The sequence below is a fragment of the Nicotiana tabacum genome, chromosome 3 (assembly GCF_000715075.1).
Source record: "Nicotiana tabacum cultivar K326 chromosome 3, ASM71507v2, whole genome shotgun sequence".
Taxonomy (NCBI): Eukaryota; Viridiplantae; Streptophyta; class Magnoliopsida; order Solanales; family Solanaceae; genus Nicotiana; species Nicotiana tabacum.
The window spans coordinates 97,697,542-97,719,594 of record NC_134082.1 but is presented as its reverse complement, the minus strand read 5'-3'; the positions used below and the strand labels follow the sequence as shown (position 1 = coordinate 97,719,594).

At 35.2% G+C, this 22,053-nt stretch overlaps 1 protein-coding gene across 1 annotated transcript; it reads right to left on the bottom strand.

Moving 5' to 3' along the window:
- Positions 1-2,108: 2,108 nt before the first annotated feature.
- Positions 2,109-12,861, bottom strand: LOC107783330 (TMV resistance protein N). The gene is made up of 5 exons (XM_016604296.2): positions 12,164-12,861; positions 5,595-6,681; positions 4,996-5,271; positions 3,461-4,588; positions 2,109-3,282 (listed from the first exon to the last, which is right to left on the bottom strand). The coding sequence occupies exons 1-5, from the start codon at positions 12,682-12,684 to the stop codon at positions 2,581-2,583; spliced, it is 3,714 nt and encodes a 1,237-aa protein (XP_016459782.1). The 5' UTR covers positions 12,685-12,861; the 3' UTR covers positions 2,109-2,580.
- Between the last annotated feature and the right edge of the window lie 9,192 nt (positions 12,862-22,053).

Here is a 22,053-nt window from a genome sequence, read left to right as displayed (position 1 = left end):
AATTCTCACTATGGCCGCACTCATGCTTTCACAGCCGCGTAAATCTGGCCGCGGTCTGCATTTTTAACTTTTGGATCTGGGTTGAGCATTGTTTCGCGGGGCGCGTAATTTGCATCGTGGTCGCGTATGAGACTACCGCGGCCGCGTAATTCTACTGTGGACCGCACTCCTTGTTTTTGCTTGAAATGTAAACTCTCTGAACCTCAACAATAGCGAATTGTATAATTCCAATCACGGTCGCGACGAGACTTTTGCGGCAGCACTTTTCTGGCGCGAACCTCGCTCAACATTTGGCCTGAAAATGCACTCTCTATATCTCCCTTTTGCAGGCCGCGTATTTGTGATCGCGGCCGCGTTGTGGCTTCCGTGACCGCAGCATATTTGTGCGGTCCGCGTTTCAGGTCTCCTGCCCCAGTCTTGGTTTTTGTTCCAGTTTTGACTCCTTTATGAGTTGATTATGCCTCCTTTGGCTCATTTTGATCAATTCCTGCAAGCAAACATATTACATTAGTTTCCAGGAATACCTTCACGCATTTTAGGCCCAAAACGCAAGTAAAAGAGAGTAAATAATAGGTTAAAATTCCTACTTATCACTCCGTGTTCGCGATCGAGCTTACGCGTTCGCGAAGAACAAAATCCACCCAGCTCCAGTTCGCTCTTCGCATTTGCGGGAGTACCTTCGCGAACGCGAATAAGGAAACCAGAAAACACTGAAGCTGAAGAAAAAAACCCAGATTTTTCTAAGTCCAAACCTCCCGTAGCCTATCCGAAACTCATCCGAGCACTCAGGGCTCCAAACCAAATATGCACACAAGTCCTAAAACATCATACAAACTTGCTCGCGCGATTAAATCGCCAAAATAACCTAAAATATCATACGAACTTGCTCGAGCGATCAAATCGCCAAAATAACACCTAGAACTACAAATTAAGCACTAACTCGAATAAAATTTTCAAGAAAGCTTTAAAACTTCTATTTTCACATCCGGACGTCCGAATCACATTAAACCAACTCCGTTTCTCATCAAATTTCACACACAAGTCTTAAATACCATAATGAACCTGTACTAGGCTCCGAAACTAAAATACGGACTCGATACCAACAAGATCAAACATTAACCAAATTCTTAGAACCATTAGATTTTCAGTCTTTCAATTTTTAACAAAAAATCATATCTCGAGCTAGGGACCTCGGAATTCTATTTCGAATATACGCCCAGGTCCAATATTTCATTACGAACCCACCGGGACTGTCAAAATACGGGTCCGATCTATTTACCCAAAATGTTGACCGAAGTCAACTAAAATCAACTTTTAAGGCAAAAATTATTATTTTCATCAACTTTCAACATAAAAGCTTTCCGAAAAAACGTTTGCGCACGCTAATTGAGGAGAGTAAAAATGAGATTTTTAAGGCTTGAAAGCGCAGGATCGAGTTCTAAAACATAAGACATCACATTTCATTCCTACCAAACATATGATAGAATAATACTTTAGATATTTCAAAAAAAAATATTTTAAAACTATGTCTAGATTCATCTTTTTTACTATTATATTAATGAGCCATTATTATAGTAATTATTTTATATATATTTGTAACAAAAGATTAATTTAATTTTGAATTCAATTGAGACAAAATAAATCTGAATATGCTAATTTGAACGTTACTGTTAGAAAACTCAATTGGTCATTCGATAGCCTTAATGGCTTATGATTTTTACTGTAAACTTTTGAAGAGCCTGTATGGCTTAGACATTTTAATGAGATGGTGCATTTGATTTTTTGGACTATATGTCTTTGTGTGGTCACGTTGAGAGACCAAGAAAAAAAACTAAGAAAGTACCTTCTCCTTATTTTTCGTGGTGTGTTTTCTTTTATTCAATCTTTGTTGTTTCTATTCCTAGTTATATTAGAAGGGTTTGTTCAATTCTAGGGGATACGCCTAATTTTATTCCATCACAGTGTAGATGAAATATATCCTTAAACTAAATCTTATTCTCCATAATCCAATATTTTTTCACACCCCTTAGGCAGATTCTATTAGTTTACGTAATTATGGTATCTCATGCTAGTCTATATCAAAAACTATAAATCCAGTTCACTAGAGCTTTTTACAAAATATAAGTAGTATTCTTGAATTTATACAAGTGGACGCAATTACATTTAGGTAAATAAAACACCACACAAAGCACACTAATTAAGATAAAAACCAAACATAAGAAAACTACAAGGCTTACAACTTAGATTTTTTTTTTTTTCTTTTCTTATGGTACAACAAGCCAATCAGTTCAACAAAAATAAAGCCAATAGTCACTTATTCTCTTAATTTTATTAGCAAACTCAAGCCCTTGGAAATAACAAACAAACAAACCACGTAAGTTGCCAATCATGAGCAAGAATCATCAACCAAACTGCTGATAGAAGACAGAAGCTAGCGTTCTTTTTCTTTTGTTTCCCACCTGATGCTCGGTACCAATATTGGAGCCCAACTAAATTCGGATTCGCAGTGGAAGTCGCACATTTGGAGTAAATGTTCTCCCTAACAAAGGCGACTTCGTACCCGGCGCTCGAACCCGGAAGCTAGCATTCAAAAGAGAGAGTCTTTTGAATTTTGTAGGCAATTGATTTCCTCAAATTCATGAGCTGAGTGGTATCTTGCTCAATGGGGTCAACATCCCAATTCAATTCAGTAACCCCAGCCATAAGTGCAGCAATATCCTCTTTGATCGCAGCTTCTTCTTTACTTTCTTTACCTCCTCCTTCATATACCACTAATTCTTTGCTCCCAACTGAATCTTTATTAACCCCCGCGCGTTCAGCTGCCAATGTACTCAAATCTTGTTTGTAAACAAGCTGAATTCCACACCTCCTTACCTTTGTCCACGGATCCTGCCTTATTCTGATTGAAAGATTACCGCAAACTTTAGTCCAATCTTCAGTTGTGAAATCAGGGAAGAGGAGCCGAAATAGATTGAAAGAGATATAAGTTATCCACACGTGATCAGAATCGTACACTTCTCCCATCTTTGAAGCAGCAGAAGGTGCATTTTGAAAAGTGTATTCTCTGTGGTCTGGGCTAACCAACTTGAAAGTAACACCTAGTCTTGACTTTGGAATAAAGCTGTCCAAAACGAAACACACTGCAATTCCCACAATGTTAACTTGCCAATCTGAAGGTAGCTGGACTGAGATAGAACCGCCTATTTTCTGATGATCAAACCACACGGGAATTTTTCCTCCAGCAATCAGTATACTGAAGCGACCATATATGATGGAGTGCCCCTGTTGCACAAAATCCAAGTGACAGTGAATATTGTCATTATGGTATTTCTGTTGCTTGGTGCTTTATATCATATAATTCCAACACTACATGTCGGGTAAACGGAGTAACAGATACATAAATGTGGAATATATAGTGTAAGCATATATGCTGAAAAACAGCGTGGAGAGGCATACATACCTGAAGCAGCAGTTCCAACAACAAATCCGCAGCACAAATGCCAGTTTTCTTGCTTTGTTCGTGCAATTTGTGACAATTGGAAAAGGAAACCTTCCTTAAGAATGCATGTTGGGTTGACAGATTTCCAAGAGTGTGCAGAGCCGGGCACTCGTTTGCCTCTATTACAGTAATACTCAATGGAAGATCAGGTAGTACTTCAAGGTTCTTGCATTCTTCCAATTTCAGGACTTTGAATCCTGGGAGTCCAGATATTCTTGAAGGAAATTGCACAAAATTATTTCGGCTCAAATTTAACTCCTCTAATGAGGCCAAGTGCCAAATATCAGCAGCAACTTCATCTACCAAATCAGAGTCACTGAGGTCTAATTTCTTCAAGTAACGCAAACCAGATAAGGATGGCCGTGCTGCTTGTGGCTTCTTTCTCTCAGCATCTGATCGGTTCATAAGATTCCTGATATTTGTCATTGAAGTGAACATGCTTAAACTTGCCACTCCAAATGACGTATCATTTTCCTTAATATTCTTGCATCCACTGAAAGAAAGGATTTTCAAGTTTCCCATTTTGGAGATAGTTGATGGTAGCTTGGTAATTGCAGTTCCATCCACAAGGACTTCTTCCAAAGTTTCCAATTGGCCAAGAGTTTTGGGCAATGACTCGAGTTTTGAACAGCCAGAGAAATTAAGACTCCTGAGACATCTCAAACCGCAGATGCTGTAGGTTATATTTTCCAGGCTTTTGCAATTGCTGAGGTTTATGGACACAAGGCCACTGATATTTATGAGGGAGTCGGGTAGCTCTTTAATAGCAGTCCCTTCCAAGTGAAGTTCTGAAAGATTTGGCATTAAGCCAATAACTTGAGGAAAATTTTGAAGATTGGTGCAGTCCCACAGAAGAAAAGTTTCCAAAGATTCAAGGTGAATGGTATTCGGAAGACGACTCAGCTTCGAGCAGTGAGACATATTCAAGTATTTAAGCCTTTCAAGTGTTCCAATTGACTCATGAACTACTACCAAGCATTTACAGTTGCTAAGATTCAACTTTTCAAGATTTGGCATCATGCTGAAATCTGGAGAGGTAGTTAGCCCATTGGAGTAGCTGAGATTCAAATACTTTAACTGCTCAAGGTTCTGCTCAAGTCAAAAACCAAAAAGAGTGAGAAACAATGAAATGATTTTTGTTGTTGTTTTGTAATCTAGTTTTAAAGCCAACAAGCTTGTTTGATTTTCTGTTAATTTGAGGTCTCTTTGATGAAACATATGACTGATTAAATTCACAAAAAACTCACTATAATTAATTAAGAGCATTGCTAGTCAAATAATTGGTACAGTAGCGATAGAAACGAAACCTTAAATATGAAGTCGCATTGTAAGAGAAGCAGTACTTTCTATCTAAAGCATGCAATAAAATCCTCAATACAGTTAAGATAGGTTAGAGAGTTTAGTTTGTACAGTATTAAGCTATGCTCCCTAGTGTAACAAAGAAAAAAATTGAAACATCTTCTGTGAAAAACAATGTTTCAGATGGCAAAGGGTACCTTAGGTTCTGGCCATAGTTGTGAAATTTGGCCACGACTTAACTTGAGTCCGACAAGCTTTTCTCCGTCAAAGTCTTGTGGAAGAGAGGTTGAGGGGAACTTGTGCCAATTGAGCCATTGTAACTCATTCGGAAGATAACTTGGACCTCTATTGAAGTAGGCATTGCGGATTTTGAGCAGACGTAGATTTTCCATACCTTTTAATGCCCGTGATGATAAGTTCAATTTCTCTTTTTGTGGGTAAGTCAATATTATTGACTGAATCGCTTCTGTACCCTGCATATCGTATAAGAGCATTTATGAGTAATAATGTAGCCGGTATATGTCAAGGACTCTGTAGGTGTTTGCTGTTAACTAAAGAACTCTGTTCTAATAGTGAAAGCTAGAAAGTAACACACCGTGACCTATAGGTCACGGGTTCGAACCGTAAAAAACTAATGCTTCCCCAGACCCTGCGTGAATGCGGGATGTTTTGTATACAGGGCTCCCTTTTTTTAAAGAAAGTAACACACTGTTGCCTGAAATTGTACTATTGTAAATTATGCAGCAGTTCAATATATCATGTAGTGTGTAAGGTGCTATTAGGTAGCCAAACTTACCGATTTCTTTGACATAACATCACATATGTCGTCAGGAATCCACAACCTGCTGTATTTCTCTTTAGTTTGTCCCTGGCGAACCATGTACCAAGCGGTTTCTTGAACTAAATCATGCATCTGAAATCTGTCATCATCAGATATAGATAACAAAGATCTTTGAACAAGCACTGGTATTCCAATTTCAGGTTTGAAACCGAATGCATGGAATTTCTTGATCACAGGTTCTCTTCGTTTCCCCTTAAAGAAACAAGCAATATCAAGCAATATTTGCTTGTCTAAATCATTCAATGCATCAATGCTCAATTTAAGTTTCCCTATCACATCATCATGAGGAATACCTTCCAACCTCGTCAACTCGCTTTCCCATTCTTCTTTTTCTCTTTTGTGCAAAAAACATCCCAAAACCTTGAGAGCCAACGGGAGTCCCCAAGCACATTTCACCACTCGTAACGCTAGTTCCATGAAATGATCCTGCGGTTGAGCTTCCTTGAAGGCGAACCTGTTGAAGAGCATCAAAGCCTCATTAGTTCCTAATAGGCTAACTTCATACACTTGGTCCACTCCACAAGCCGCTAGCAATTGCTTGTTTCTTGTAGTGATAATTATTCTACTACCAGGCCCGAACCCTTTGTGTCCTCCAGCTATCAAGTTTTCTATCTGCTCATCGTGATCCACGTCGTCGAGAACGATCATCACTTTTTTATAGCTCAATCTGTTCATCAGTAAGTTGGTGTTGGTGTAAAGATTGTCTTTGGTCTCTTTTAATGTTTCTGAAAGTAATTTTTCTGCCAAAGCTTGAAGTCCAAATTTGGATGCAGCTTCTCTAACATTATCAAGAAAGCAGCCACCTTCAAACATTTCTTGAAGTTGATCAAAAACAGCTCGTGCAATGGTTGATTTGCCGATGCCTCCCATACCCCATATCCCAATTATGCGAACATCAGTCTCAGAATTTGTATTCAGCAGAGATATTAAGTTTTGTACTTGGGGCTCGATTCCGACTAGATTTTCTGCAATTTTAGGTCGGACATGGCCCAACTTGTTCAAAACTGCCACTGCAATTTGTCTAATGCATCTTGACTCATGCCTGAATTAAAATGGGGAGAAGTACTGTGAAATGTCTGGTGCATGCTACTATACTAATGACAGAATTATTATTATCCACTAAAATTTCGATTAGTATAGCTCTTTGGCAGTACTTTAATTTGGGGATTGTATGGGTATTAAGAAGCTCCAGAGAAGTGTCAGGGCCAAAATTAGCAACTAGTAAAAAATAAAAACCCTGTGCAAGTTCTTCTTTTTCAAATGATCCCGGAATTAATTTGTAGACATATCTTAAAATTCCAGATGTAATAGCAGATTTGAGTATTAAACATCAAATTTGTCATGAAGCTTACCCAACTATGAACCTGTTTGGATTAGCTGATTGTAAATAGCTGATAAATTTGAAGTGCTGAAAAACATTTTTAAGTGCTGAAACTGATTTTTAAAATAAGCATTTACATGTTTGGATAAAAGTGCTGAAACTGATAATAAGCAGTTGATATGTTTGATTAAAAAGTGCTGATAAGCTATTCTTTTGTTAAAATAACTAAAATACCCTTGAATTTTTTTCAAAAGATTATAAATTAAAAATTTCTTTATAAAGAAAAGAACTAATAACAAATACGGAATGAAGAGAAAGTCAAGAAATTTATTTTGGGAAAAGTATTTTGTAAATTAGAAAATATTATTAAGGATAAACCAGTAAAAGTGTTGGTCAAACTAAAAGTGCTTATAAGCTGAAAAGCCATAAGTTGGGGGTGACCAGCTTATGACTGATTTTAGCTTATAAGCACTTTGAGTGTTTACCAAATGCGTAGATAAGTCAAAAGATGATTGCAAGTCAGTTTGACCAACTTATAAGTTTAGCCAAACACCCTCTGTGTCACAAGACTTTAAATTTGTGTAGCTTGTTCTAGTATACCCAAAAGAAAAAGCGATGCTGCCAAAACATTGACATTCAATATGGGGTCTAATTCAAACCCAAAAGTTAATAAATATAAATTAATTATGCTCTAAAACTATATTAGGATTATAGATTTTTGATTTAACTCAATCTCAAAAGCTAAAATTGAGGACCGGAAATCTAAAAAGTGAAATATCACAACATGTCCAGTAAATGTAGCCTAATATTGGGTAGCGCAACATAACATTTACATATGTACTCTAATACTCTACTATATTTGACTTGTGTGATTATTTAATCTAAAAATTTCAAAATATCAGGTTAAATGCACTTTTATCTTCTTTTTTTGGGTAAATTATTCTTTTTATTAATTACCAAGTAATCTTTGTATGGCTCAAAACAAACAAACAAACAAAAAAAAACACTAAAATTGGGCATCATCTCAAGCACTACTGTACCCCCTAGACAACAACAACATCATAAAGCATTTACTAGGCTAACTAAGGATAAAAATTTAAGTTTCCAGGTTTTAGCTTTTTTCTTTTTAATAAATTAATAATTTGTAAGAAGTGAAATAACAAATAAGTTTATAAAGCCAATAACACTAAGGCCTCATTTGTTTTTTTTAAGATTAAGACGTCTGAATCTGAATACACATCTCAATATCAAGATGTGTATTAAGATTAAGACATCTGAATCTAAATATACATCTGAATATATTAAGATGTGTATTAAGATCTGAATAGAAATAATTAAGACTGTTTGATTTCTAACGTCTGAATATATAAAATTTATCTTTATTTGAAAATTAATAAACATAAAATTCAAATGAAATAACTAATCTAATATCCTATCAATAAAATATAGTTTTTTAAAGGCAGAATAGCCTAAATGACACTTATACTTATGCCACTTTGTCATCCCGATCCCTGTATTCAATGAAGTTTCATCCAGACAACTGAACTCGGTCAAAATATGTATTTTAAGCCCCTTTGACCGTTGACTGAGCTTATGTGTCATTCATTTTGCTGAGTCAAAAAAATGAGTGGTTACACGCTCTAAAAAGGAGAGTGCATATATTTATTTTGATTTAAAAATATTAAAAATAATAAAGAATAACCATAAAAAGAGAAGGAGTAAATTAATATTCCAACCCAAGTATCTCTACCCGTTTCCCAACCCTTCGGCCTTATTTCACCTCGTTTCTCCCCGTCTTCTTCTCCCCCCTCTTTCCTATCGTAACCCCATTTCTCCCCGGCCTTATGAAAAGAAGAACCACCAACTAGAAAGCGTTTGTGTAACTAAAGGCCAGTAATTAGCAGGTCTAAGCAATAGGTATATAATTGAAAACAAAGCAAGAAAACAGGATGCAAATAACCAATTGCTGAAGAAGAAGAATAAGAAGAAGAGTCCAATTATTACCTGCAAAATCATATGTCTAAGGATAGATGCACTAGATTGAACAAATTGTCAAATCGCAAGTGGAAATTGCTAAGGCGTTCTGAGATACTACATTCATAGATATACGACGTTAATTCTTTGGGTTTAGTAACACTCGATTGTATCCACCTCTCCCAGCTTCTTGCTGCAAGGAAATTATTCCGGAAAGGCTCTATAGTATCTGAATTTTCATGTTCGTTCTAAGGAGAAGAGGTTAAATAAGGAGTGAAAAAGGGAAGTTGAAGGGTGTTGTTAATGGCGCTAGGCCGAAATGGGAATGGAAAAAACGATGATTGGCCCGCAATTAATTTTGGGGCTGCTTGGTTTATTGAGATCCCCAAAATGCGACTCACTTACCTTCAATCTCTTTAACGTTTTAGCCAATGCAGCAACGAAGGGTGTTGTTAATGGCGCTAGGTCGAAATGGGAATGGAAAAAACGATGATTGGCCAGCAATTAATTTTGGGGCTGCTTGGTTTATTGAGATCCCCAAAATGCGACTCACTTACCTTCAATCTCTTTAACGTTTTAGCCAATGCAGCAACAATGACCCTAGCTTTTCTTCTTAAGGATTTCTTCAAGCTCTGAACTTTTATCTTCAATCGCTTCTTCAGATGCACTTTTCTTAACTTTATATTCCAGAAAGAAGAGGGTTTTTTCTTGATTTTCCCAATTACTTTTTCCCTTAGGTGTATTAACTGGATGATGTGGCATTGATTTATCTAATGTGGACATGATATTTTCTCCACGTCAGGCGAGTGACCAATACGTAATGCCGAAGGGGTTTAAAATACATGTTTTGATTGAGTTCAGGTGTCTAGATGAAACTTCATTGAATACAGGGACAGGGATGACAAAGTGATACAAGTATATGTGTCATTTAGGCTATTCTGCCTTTTTTAAAATATGATAGTTGTTGGTGGTGATGGCTAACGGGTGAATGCCGACTAGAGGCGGTGGTTGGTGGTAGTTTTGGTTGATGATGGTGGTTTATGCTAGTAGCTAGTAGTGATTGGTAGTGGTGGCGATTATGATTGAGGATAGTGGTGGTGGTTGGTGATAGTTAATAATGGCGGGTGGTGGTAGTAGTTGTAACTGAGAAAGGTGGTGGGTGAGTGGGTGATGGTAGGATATAATGATGGGCAGCGCCGACTGTGGTTGTAGATAGGGTGGTCAGTTATGGTAGATGAGGTGGATGAGTGTTGATTGTGGGTGAGAATGATGGTGGTCGGAGTGGTGGGGATTATGGGTGGTGATGGTCGATTATGGTGGCAGATATGATTGAGGATGATGGTGGCGTGGTGGCGTGGTGGCGTGGTGGTGGTGGTGGTGGGGGTGGTTGAGTATGGTGATGGTGGCGACATGGTGGTAGTTGATAATGATAGGCGGTGGCGGCAATTAATAATGAATGTGTGATAGCATCTTAATAAAATTAAGTCTCTATTATAGATCTTAATCATACAGACCTATTCAGACCCATTAAGTGGTTATGAAGTAAAAAAAAAAAACACTTACTGATTAAGATCTGAATAATTAAGATACAGACTTTAAAAACAAACGCACTTAATGTCTGAGATCTGAATGATTAAGATTCAGACCTCCATTAAGTGCAAACAAATGAGGTCTAAAATACTTAAGTATAGTGGTTACTCCCCTGTGGCATATATGTTATCTCTCTCTTTCCGTATGCAGGAATAATTTCTAATTCTTATACCATGATAAAAATAGATCTTGTATCTAACTCAACCTCAAAACTACCTAATGAAGGGAGAATTGCGCAAAATCGTATAAGAAGAAATATTTATCCTCAACCAATGAAAAAATTAACAAAAAAGACTCCCTTTAACCTTATAAATAAAGTAATAAACTTGTTTAACTCCTGTTTCTCCTTGTCTCCATATCTTCATATACTTACTTTGATGTGTATAATTGTTCTAGGACAAAATATCTAATTTTTAGATTTATCTAGCTAAAAGGCATCCTAAATTATTGTTAAAATGATTAATAGAGATATCAACAAATGCGGGACACTTGACACCCCTCTCTGCTCGTACGTTCAGGCTTGTTAATTGGAACGTGAATAATATAATATACGGTCCAACATTGAAAAACACAATAACAAGGATAAGTCTGGCTCTTTTTTATGATAGGAAATGGTCCTTAAGCATAAATCAATCTTGAAGTTAGCTCCTAATGAGAAAATTGTCCAAAGTAGATACTGATTTATTCACCATATTGTAGAAGAGAGAAATACCACCTCCTTAGTTCCACTCTATTTAGCACTATCTCATTAGTCATTCTAGATGTTTTTTATATTTTCTTAATGAGAAGTATTCATATAATATTATAAGCAAATAAATGTTATGTGACATGTTTAAGACTACAAATATTTCAAAAGTATTATAAGCATACACATATTGCGGTGTTATTTAAGACCATAAATTTTATAATTCTTTCTTTAATCTCTTGTTTAAACTCTGTGACGAGTCTAACTATGTCAAATAAAGTCAAATGGAGCAAGCTAACTCATATCTCAAACTTCTTTTTGGTCAAAAGTATTTTTTTGGCCAAAAACACATTGTTCCATAGTTAGGTATTTGGCCAAACTTTTAGAAATTAGAAAAGAATGCTTTTGGGCACAAGCAAAAGCAATTTTCTAGGAGCAAAAAAGTAGCTCCTTCCCAAAATTACTTTTTTAAAAAGTTCAAAATAATTTAATTTTACAAGCTTGGTCAAATAGGCCATGAGAGACATACTACTAAATTAGTAAAAAGAATAAAAAATACTACTTCCTCCGTTCCGGTTTATGTGAACCTATTTCCTTTTTGATTCGTTCCAAAAAGAATGAACCCTTTCTAAATTTGGAAATAATTTAGTATAAACTTACAACTCTACCCTTAATGAGAAGCTTTTATAACCACACAAATATTCTGGACCCCTTTTTAACTTGTTTAGGACCACAAATTCCAAGTCAAACAGGTTCACATAAATTGAAACGGAGGGAGTATAAGATTACCAACTTAACTTTCGAAAAGAAGAGAATTGTGGGTGGCGTAATATATATTGGCTTTCTACTACTACAGTCTACAGTATTTTATTTACGTTTTAAAAGAAAAAAGAAAAAAACAAGAAAGTAATTGAGCGCCAAAAGAGTGAATTAAAGAGATGGATGTCTGCTTACCCATCTTCCATGTGTTGGACGTCATATCCAGAGATGTTAGCTGCTTCCTTCAGAGCATCCCTCCATTCTTTGATCTTCTTTTCCTCGAAATTCTTTTCATGTTCTGCAAAAGCTTCTTGATAACTCCCCTTCTGTTTTCTCACTACTGAAGGATCCACGCTGTAGAAGACAGGCATCAGCGTTTGCCCTCTATGCTTAGTGCAATCAACAATCTTCGTCAATTCCTCCAAACACCAGGAGGAATTGGCATAGTTTTGTGAGAAAATGACAACTGCAAACCTAGACTTTTCAATAGCGTTACGGAGTTCAGGGGAAATGAATTTCCCCCTCCGTAACTCTATGTCGTCTCGAAATGCATGAATCCCTTTTTCATGCAAAGTGGTGTAGAGGTGATCAACAAAACTCTTTCGAGTATCTTCACCTCTAAAACTCAAGAAAACGTCGTATGACCATTGACGGCAACTAGTTTCTGTACCTGTCGTCGTCTGAGAAGAAGACACATTACTGTCTTCTGTGCTCATTGTAAAGGAAAAGGAATTTAGACTTCTGTATATATTGAAGGAAGTAGTATGATTTAATTAATTTGCTACTTGGCTTTTGCATGCCCTCCTTAAAGGTTGTGTCTATCTTTATATAGAAGAGACAGCTTGCCTCACAGATTAGTCTAATCCTGCTGCTTATTTTTCGATTAATAGCTTGCTTTACCTATTTTTGCCTTTTTCTTTCTTTCATTTATGGGGAAGGATCCCACATCTACTTCATGTAACATAGTTTTAATCGGCATGAGATTTAATAAAGAATGAATAATTTTAAAAATTATGCTCAAAAATCATAACAATTTGTGTGGTTATAAAACTTTTGAAACTCGTGATTTTAAATATGCTATAACATTTGTGTGGTTATAAAAACTTCTGATTAATGATATATAAAATGAGAAGCGTTGTCGAATTTAAAAATATGTCACTTTCTTAAAGGAACAAATAAGAAAATAATGTTTGGAACGGAGAGAGTATATGAACTTATTTGATTAAAAATTGAGTTTACAAAAGAAATTAATGAAGAATTTTGACACTACGGTTTTAAGCGTATTATATATGTGATTATATGACATTTGAAACTTACTATCTTAAATATATCATAACATTGTGTGCATATCAATTATATTCATTAAATCTGAAATGAAAATTTAAGTTAATTCTCCGTTAAACTTAATTTTTTTTAAACGAATTAAAAAGAAAATTAGGCCCTATAACTGAAACAAATGGAATAATATACACCACAATGAAAGCTCCCGAAAAGAAAATGGAATTTTCGACAGCTCACTTTGTTCCTTCTCTATCCAAGCCAAAAAGCAATGTTAGTTTTCAAGCATATGGCTACTTTTGATTTGATTAGACCAGATAGCAGGACAATTACTTCTTTGGTCCAATTTATGTAATATTTTAACTTTTCGAAAGTTAATTTGACACATATTAAAAGTTAAATTAAATTAGAAAAAATTAATATTTTAAAGTTAAAATTTGGATATTAAAACAATACAAAACTTTAGCCATACTCTCACTCACTTTAAAGAATTTTATGATTTGCTGAACTCCCTCCTCAAGTTAGAGGCCTGATGAATATGGATAGATGGCCTTCCCTTTCCTTTCGAAGGACCGGATTGAAGAAAAGTAACATTTCATTTCAACCACCATGATCATCATGTTTTTGTATAGCAGTAAGCAGTGGCGGACCCAGGATTTTGTGAAAGCGGGTTCAGTCGGAGAAATCCATAACTAACATAAGTGGTATAAGCCATATAAGCGAGTTCAAAAATAATTTCTATACAAAATTTACCTTGCTTTAGCCATAATTTATACATATACACCGTAACTGAACTCACTTCTCTCCACTTGGGACCGCCCCTGGCAGTAAGGTAGTTAGTCCTAGAGGTAACTATGGATCATTTATGTATACTTCACATTGTTGTTGCCTTCCCAGCTCAAACGACCTCATCTCAAAATGTAAAAAGATAGGTGCGTCTATCTTTCAAGATGAACTAGAGAGGAGATGTTGCTCTTCCATCATCTCAATGTACTCTTTGGAGATGAATAAAACGGCGCTGTTTGTATTTAAAAAAAAAAAAAAAACTATACGACAATTAATTACAAGTGACAGTTTTTTTCATGTCAGTGTGATAAAAATACTGACCAAAATTTACATAAATAGGTTTTATCTGAGAAGCAAAACATGTCGCATAAATTAAGACTGAATATAAGAGTATATAAAAAGGCAAAATACTCGGATAGCCCCTTATAAAATTGGTAAAACTTGTCACTTAGATAATATCCCCTACATTTCAATTTATATTAACCTATTTCCTTTTTAGTCTATGTAAAAAAGAATATTATATTTTTATATTTAGAAACAATTTACCTTTATGCGATGATTTATAGCCACATAAAATATATGTGTCTTATTTTACACCACAAATTTAAAAATTTCTCTTTGTTCTCAAACTACTCATGCCCAGTCAAATATGTTTATATAAATTGAGACAGATGGAGTATAACTTATCCAAACTTGCTTCATAATGTGCATATTGAGCACAATTTTCCTACATGGCACATAAGGTAGAGTCTCGCTTAAGGGATGCATAGGTCGGGTTGGTTCGGATTTTACAATTACCAAACCAATTGTATAGGGTTATTAAATCTAAAGACCAAACCAATAAAACTCGTATTTTCTCGGGTTTTTGGGTTATCGGGTTTTTTTTTCGGGGGTTTTTTTCCCGGTAAATCTTCGTAGAACAAAATATACAAATTGTGCTCAAAATATTTCTTTAATCCTAGTAAGATACAACTATATAAAGTATTTTCCAAGAAAATAATACAAAAATGTGAGATGTGTCATGGCATTATCCTAAAATATCCAACAACAAAGACAATAAAATTATGTAATATAAATATTGCTAATTAAAAAGCCATAATAAAAATAAACATAATCTAAAAGTGCTAAGTCATGCTAAAATAAGTAGACTAATAAGGGAGTATTAATTACATGACTAAACGCTAAAGAAAAAATAAAAATAGGTTATGTATTTTTATCTAAATTATTGCAAAACAAAAAATAGATATGCAATACGTTCACGTTCGTAGTATTGAATTGAATGTCTTTTGTTAGCATTAGTATTGATTTGATTTTGGTTTGGGCTTTTGTTAGCATTATTTAATTTACTAATGTTAATGACTATAAAACTTATTGGAACATTCAAAAGTTCTAAGTCCAACCTTGAAATAATACCTTAAAAGATAAAATTATTAAATTTTTTAAGAAATATATATAAATTACATCACAATAAGTATATTTATATATTAAATATATCTAAAATTTCTATATATGTAATGTTGGGTTGGGTTGGTTAATTTCGGTTTGACTTTCTTTAATTAAAACCAAATCAAATCAATTATGATCGGTTTTTTTTCCAACACCAAACCAAATCAAATCAAACCATAGTAAAAAAAATTTTCTCGAATTGGTGCGATTTGTCGGTTTCCTTTATACACCCTTAGTCTCACTCGTAGGCTGTAGCATAGCATTTTTTTTTTCTCTCTCATCGCCTAAAGAACATATTCGTATTTGCTTAGTTTTGACGGCAGCTTCAACTGCATTTGAGCTTCGGGTTGGAGAGAGCACTGTGTGAAAAGTCTTTTCTTTCTATTTCTTTCTCAAAAATCCTTTTTTTTTCTTTTAGGGAATTACTTAGAGTAAAAAATTTTGTGGCTATGTTTTTATTCAATAGTTTTGCCAGGGATGTACGTAAATCCATTGCGGTCCATTTTATTTATTGGTTTGTCAAGTCGTCTCAATAATGCACATCAATTTAAGGACCTATGTACCTCGCCTATAAAATTGGATCAGGTACGATTGAAAAGCTTTAGTGGGGATTTACCGTAGTAAGTTTAATGATTTACACCCTATGCATGAATCACGAGCCAGTTGGATCAGGAAACAGGTTGGCCATGCTTTTGAAATCAAACCACAACTTTTTTGTTTTTAGTTTAAAAAAGAACGAACCTTTATTTAAAGCATCTTTAAAAACAATTATTGTAACTAGCTGGCACGAAAAGTCTTAATCCATGTTTCTTTATTCTTTCCACTTTATTTATCACTATTATTGATTCGGCAATGATAGGTCGTTATGACGATCAGACATGACGTCTGTGTAATATAATCAGGATGATATCATAATCCCATTTTTCTCTCCCAAGATGAAAGAAATGAATCATTGCCTTACTTTTCTAAAAGATGATGAGAAGTTCTCGTAGTAGCATAATAATGGGAGACACGATTCGGATAAAAAGAAAATGTTATCACGATGGACACTTGATCTTTATCCTCATTATATATATATTTTTTATAACCGTATTGTTATCGGGATTATTTGTAACAGATGCGCTTCTTAGTATTTTTGTGTTGCTAAAATTTCTATATTAAATTTGTGAATTCAAGCTTATGTGCTAGTGTAACGATTCTTTAACTATGAGCGAGCCTACTATGGCAGAGCAGATATATATATATATATATATATATATATATATATATATATATATATATATATCATTTTTTTTAGTTCATCCATCAACGATATTAAATAAAATTATTGTATTTATCTTTTACACAATTTGATTGTGTAATTTTTTTTAGGTATAGAACTTAACCTCTACATAATCTGTTATTTGGTGGAGAACCAAGGAGACATTTTTGTCCATTTTAATCAACCGTACGTGAATCTTTTCTTTAAAGAGACGTAGCTTTCCTTTTTTTCTTTCTAAAATTCCTAACAAACTAAGAATATATGCTCTTTAAAAGAAGGAAAGTATCTTTAATCTCAACCGGAAATGAATTAGCATCGTAGTCATCTTTGTTTTCCCCAAATTACACTTATAGAAAAATAATAGCGAAAGGGATTTTTCTCGTAATACCTTCCTCTCCTCCATCTAATTAACATGGAGCTGCTATAGACCTCAAGTTTTCAGCTTCAACATGTTATCTTTTAGCAAAAAAATTAAAGTGATCACTCAACCTTTTTTTAGCACTCAGCAAAGTTGAATGACCTTTTGGTTATAAGAATTTTTTTAATCCATCCGTCTCATATTAACAGTCGTGGTTACTAAAAATAGTTGTCTCGAATTATTATGGTGAATGTGAGAGAGAGATAGAGAGAGGGGAGAGGGAGGCATCGAATTACCTGGAAATGGAGTAAAATACAGAGGGAAAAATACCATGTAAAAGGAGCCGCATTGTCTTGTTGGGAGGGAAGATGCAGAGGGGAAATACTATGTGAATAAAATGAGGGAAAACGTAAGTTATGTGAATAATAATACTTTCCCACTATTACCCTGGGAAATCTCGGTGGGAAATAGGAATAGGTAAAAAAGTTTTTTATTTATTGTTTAAATTCCCACTGTACTCTTCACTGGGATTTTTTTTTTAATTTTATACAATTACTTTTTTAATGACTTTCCCTACGGAATTAGAGGGAACTAAGTTACCGCGCATTTTTGCGCCAAAATGTTCCCACGAATACTTACTAGCAAATGTTATTGTTTTTGTAGGAAAAGAAATTTTAATTTTCCCACTGTATTTCGGTGGGAATTGTCACTAAAAAAATTTCCGTTTAAAATTTCCGTGGGAAAATGATGTGTTTATAGTAGTGGAAGTTCAAGATAAAATTGATTATATTTTTCCACTTTACCCTTAGTAATAATTATCCTAGAAGACTACAAACACCTTAATTATGAATAATTTTATTCAAATACCAAGAAGCCAACCTTGTTATCTTAAATATTTTAATCATGTTTTCACTAATGCAAGCAATACTGTAAATACTGAAATTCTTTGTAAAGTCTATTCAAACCAAAATTCTGCTAGAGTACACATAATGAAAGAAAATTTTCAAATCACTCGTTTGGAAATATTTTGAAGGAAAGATGAATTCCATTTCATGCAATATCCGTTGGAAGAGTTAATTTTATTGATTTGTTAATTTTATCCTAGGTGTCTCTTCATATTTTCTATAAAGCAAATTAATTGTATTCACATTTAGTAAAAATATGAATAATGTCATTGATGGAGATGACACATAAATTAAGAAAATATTCAATGAAGAAAGATTAAATATTAAGTAATGAATAAGGGTAAAGTAGTCAAAATTTCATCCTAATTATTTTTTCTTAAGGGGCGTGCACAAGAGAATCATGACACATAATATGAGACGGAGGGAGTACCTCAACCAATTTCACACCTCTCGACTAACTTTGTCCAGTTTGGGCGTACCTCAACTAATTTCACGGAATACATGTCATCTCCCACCAGTACTAGGCACCAGATAATTTTGTCCATCTAAACTTGGACAGATGGAAAAAAGTAACCTAATATTTTTTTTATCTCCGCTCATTATAAGACTTGTTTAGTAACTTTTGGCGATACTTAGCAAAGTTGGGTGACTTTTTTATTTAATACTCCTAATTTAGTGGCTTTGGTTCAATAATATGAAACTTATTAATTACTCATCCGTGAAATTAATTAACTTGCTCCCTTTTTGTCATGAATTTTCCTTTTCATTTCTCTATCTAAGCAAAACAAAAGCAATGCCAATGTGAGCCCAAAAACACATTGTTTAGTTTGATTTGATCATATATTTTCCAAAGGATAAATACGAAAAATGAAATTTCAAGAAATATGCTTGAAGTTAACCCCTAGTACATCCAGAGGCTGCCAGGATATGAATATTATGGGTTCAGGGTTCTAGTTCTTTTAAGTTACTGGATTTTAAATTAATAATTTATACATATTCAATGAATTTTTTAAGACAAAATATATAAATTGGACCAAAGCGATTGGGTTCGATCGAATCCGTACTCGATGGCTAGCTCCACCATGAATACTCATCAGGTATCAAAAGCCAGCCTTGGTCAAAAAGCAGGTCACTCGCTTTTGGAAATTAGGGACCCAACTTTTCTGCTTTTTATTAAAGATAAGATCCTGAGAAAAGAAAAAGATAAAGAGATCATATCACGCAACAAAAATTCTTCTTTTCAATAAGAAAAAGTTATTCTACCATATTATGGAAGTGGAGTCATGGTCCTACCTTTTTGTTTTGTTTTTTCCCTTTGATTTAACATTGGTGAATGAATAGCAAAAAAGAGTAGCAAGAAGAAACTGGGAACCCTCTGAGGTGCTCAATAGGCACAGTTCAAATATAGTTCTGAGTGTCTAATAGGTCACTGCTGCAATTCATGAGGTGTTTTAAGTGAAAAATAGTGGCAAATTTAAAGGGCTTTATATGATTTGGCCCATAAACTTGAGGAGGAGTGTTGAAGATACAAGGATAATCACTAGACTAATCCCTTGCCTTTTTTGTGAACAAGGAATAATCAAATCGACTCTGCACAAATCGTGAATTGATCAAGGCCTCAGATAGCTTCAAGTTCCACTATCTAGAAGCTTGCTTCAATCCATAAAGGGATTTATGCAGCCTACATACTTTCTCCCTCTGGCTGTGAAATCCCTGAGGCAAGTACATATACACTTCTTCAGTGAGGTCACCCTGAAGGAAGGCATTGTATACGTCCATCTGATGCAAATTCCAGCTGTGTGCTGCTGCTAGGGCAAGAACAACTCTGACTATCACCATCTTGACCACAGGAGAAAAAGTCTCCCGGTAGTCGAGCCTTCAATTTGATTATACCCTTTCACAACCAAACGAGCTTTGTATCTTTCAACCTCCCCATCTGTTCTGTATTTTATTTTGAATACCCATTTACAACCAATGAGAACTTTCCCTATTGGTAAATCTACCAAGGACCAGGTCCCATTCTCTTTGAGGACAGTTAACTCTTGTGTCATAGCTTCTACCCATTTAGGATCTCCTGCTGCTTCTTCATAGCTGCTAGGTTCCTTCAAGCTAGTATTTTGGAAAGATAAGTTTTGTACTTGACAGAAATTCCATCATGACTCAGAAAATCTTGCATGGGATACTTGCAAAATGTCTGTGGAGCTGAGCTGGCCAGTGAACCATTGCATACATAGTCCTGCATCCAGGCAGGTTCTTTCACAGCCCTGCTAGATTTCCTAGGCTGGTTGTCTGAGAGTGATGGAGAAACTGCTTCTGAGAATGTTCCTTCTATCTGTTGTGACTGTTGTAGATCATCAAGAACTGATGGTGGCTGCAAGGATGGCGAGTCTGCAGCAGGTACTGGCTCATGTTGTAATGCATCTGTAGAAGAAGGAGGTGCAACTTCATATGGAGGATCTGCAGTTGTAGATGAAAGAGAGGGTGGTGATGTGTCATTGCTAAGAACTGACTCTATGACACCATTGGGAAAGATCTGCAACTTCCCTTCCTTTAAAAGCTGGAAAGGGAAGATATTTTCCATGAACTTTACATCCCTACTGACAAAAAAGGAGTTAGTCAAGATATTATATAGTTTATATCCTTTCTGAGATGAACAATATCCCATATGTACAGCCCCAATGGCTCTTGCTCCAAATTTATCTCCCCCCACTAGGACTTTGGCAAAGCACATACATCCTATAATCCTCAAATGCTGTAAGGAAGGTGCTCTTCCATACATCAACTGAAATGAGTACTTCCCTGATAGCACTAACAGGGGAAGTCTGTTAATGACATAAACTGCTGCATGCACACATTCTCCCCAAAACTTGAGAGGCAAATGACCTTGCAGTCTAATTGCCCTAGCCACCTCCAGTATATGTCTATGTTTTTTTCCACTAGCCCATTCTGCTGTGGAGTATTGACACAAGAACTTTGATGAATCATACCATATAATTGAAACAAATTGCTGCATTCAGAATTGAAGAATTCAGTCCCATTATCACCTCTTAAAATTTTGACTGTTCCTCCAAACTGAGTTTTATTAAGGCAAAGAACTATTTCAACCATACAATCACATCACTCTTAAGTCTCAATAAGTAAACCCATCTCATTCTAGTGTAATCATCTACTATAGTAAGAAAAGATTTGTATCCATTGTGACTTGCTACTCTTTATGGACCTCATACATCTACCTGAATCAACTCAAATGGCTTATTTGATCTACTTGTACTCTTTGGAAATGGCAATCTTCCTTGTCTAGCTAGTGGACATATTGTGCAATCTCTTACTCTTTCATTATTTACTTTGAACTTCATGTTTGGGATTTGTTTCACCACTTTATCAGAGGCATGGCTAAGTCTCCCATGCCAGACCCCTAGATCCTCTTCTACTATGAAATGATCATGTGATTGCATAATTGCAGCCTTGGCTTTGTCCTGCTTATGCTGCAGATTATACAATCCTTCAAACTTTTTACCAATCCCCTTCACTTTCCCATTGTGAAGGTCCTGCATGATCCAGAAGTCAGGATAGAAGGACAAAAATAATGTAAGTCCCTTGTAAGCTTAGAGATTGACAAAAGATTGTACTTAAAATATGGAATGTATAGTACATTCCTGATAACACCATATTCACCAATCCTACTTTCTCCAGTACAAGCAATATCTAGTGAGGTACCATCACGTAAATGAACCTTAGAGTCAGACTTTAGGCTATTAGTATAAATTTTGTCAAGTAATTCTCTAGTGTGAACCATGTGATTGGTTGCACGAGAGTCTACTATCTAGTTTTCACCTTTTGTTTTGTCAGCTAATGTAGTGAGCGTGGTCGTACCTGCAAAATGTTGTGAATTATCACCTGTGTATTTCTTGAGCAATTTCAGAATTTGATCATATTGTTCCTGAGTGAACATGATTGGTTGAGGCAATGTAGGTGTTGGATTTCCAGATGGTGAGTTCTGCATCTGCTGCCCTTCTTGAGATACTGCATTTGTTGCTGCCTTTCCCATGTA

Excerpts from the sequence above, each read along its gene's own strand:
- LOC107783330 (XM_016604296.2), bottom strand. The coding sequence starts at position 12,684 with ATGAGCACAGAAGACAGTAATGTGTCTTCTTCTCAGACGACGACAGGT. Across the intron at positions 6,682-12,163 it reads GTCCAACACATGGAAGATGG|GCATGAGTCAAGATGCATTA; the intron begins GTAAGCAGACAT and ends ATTTTAATTCAG. Across the intron at positions 5,272-5,594 it reads ATGTTATGTCAAAGAAATCG|GGTACAGAAGCGATTCAGTC; the intron begins GTAAGTTTGGCT and ends TACGATATGCAG.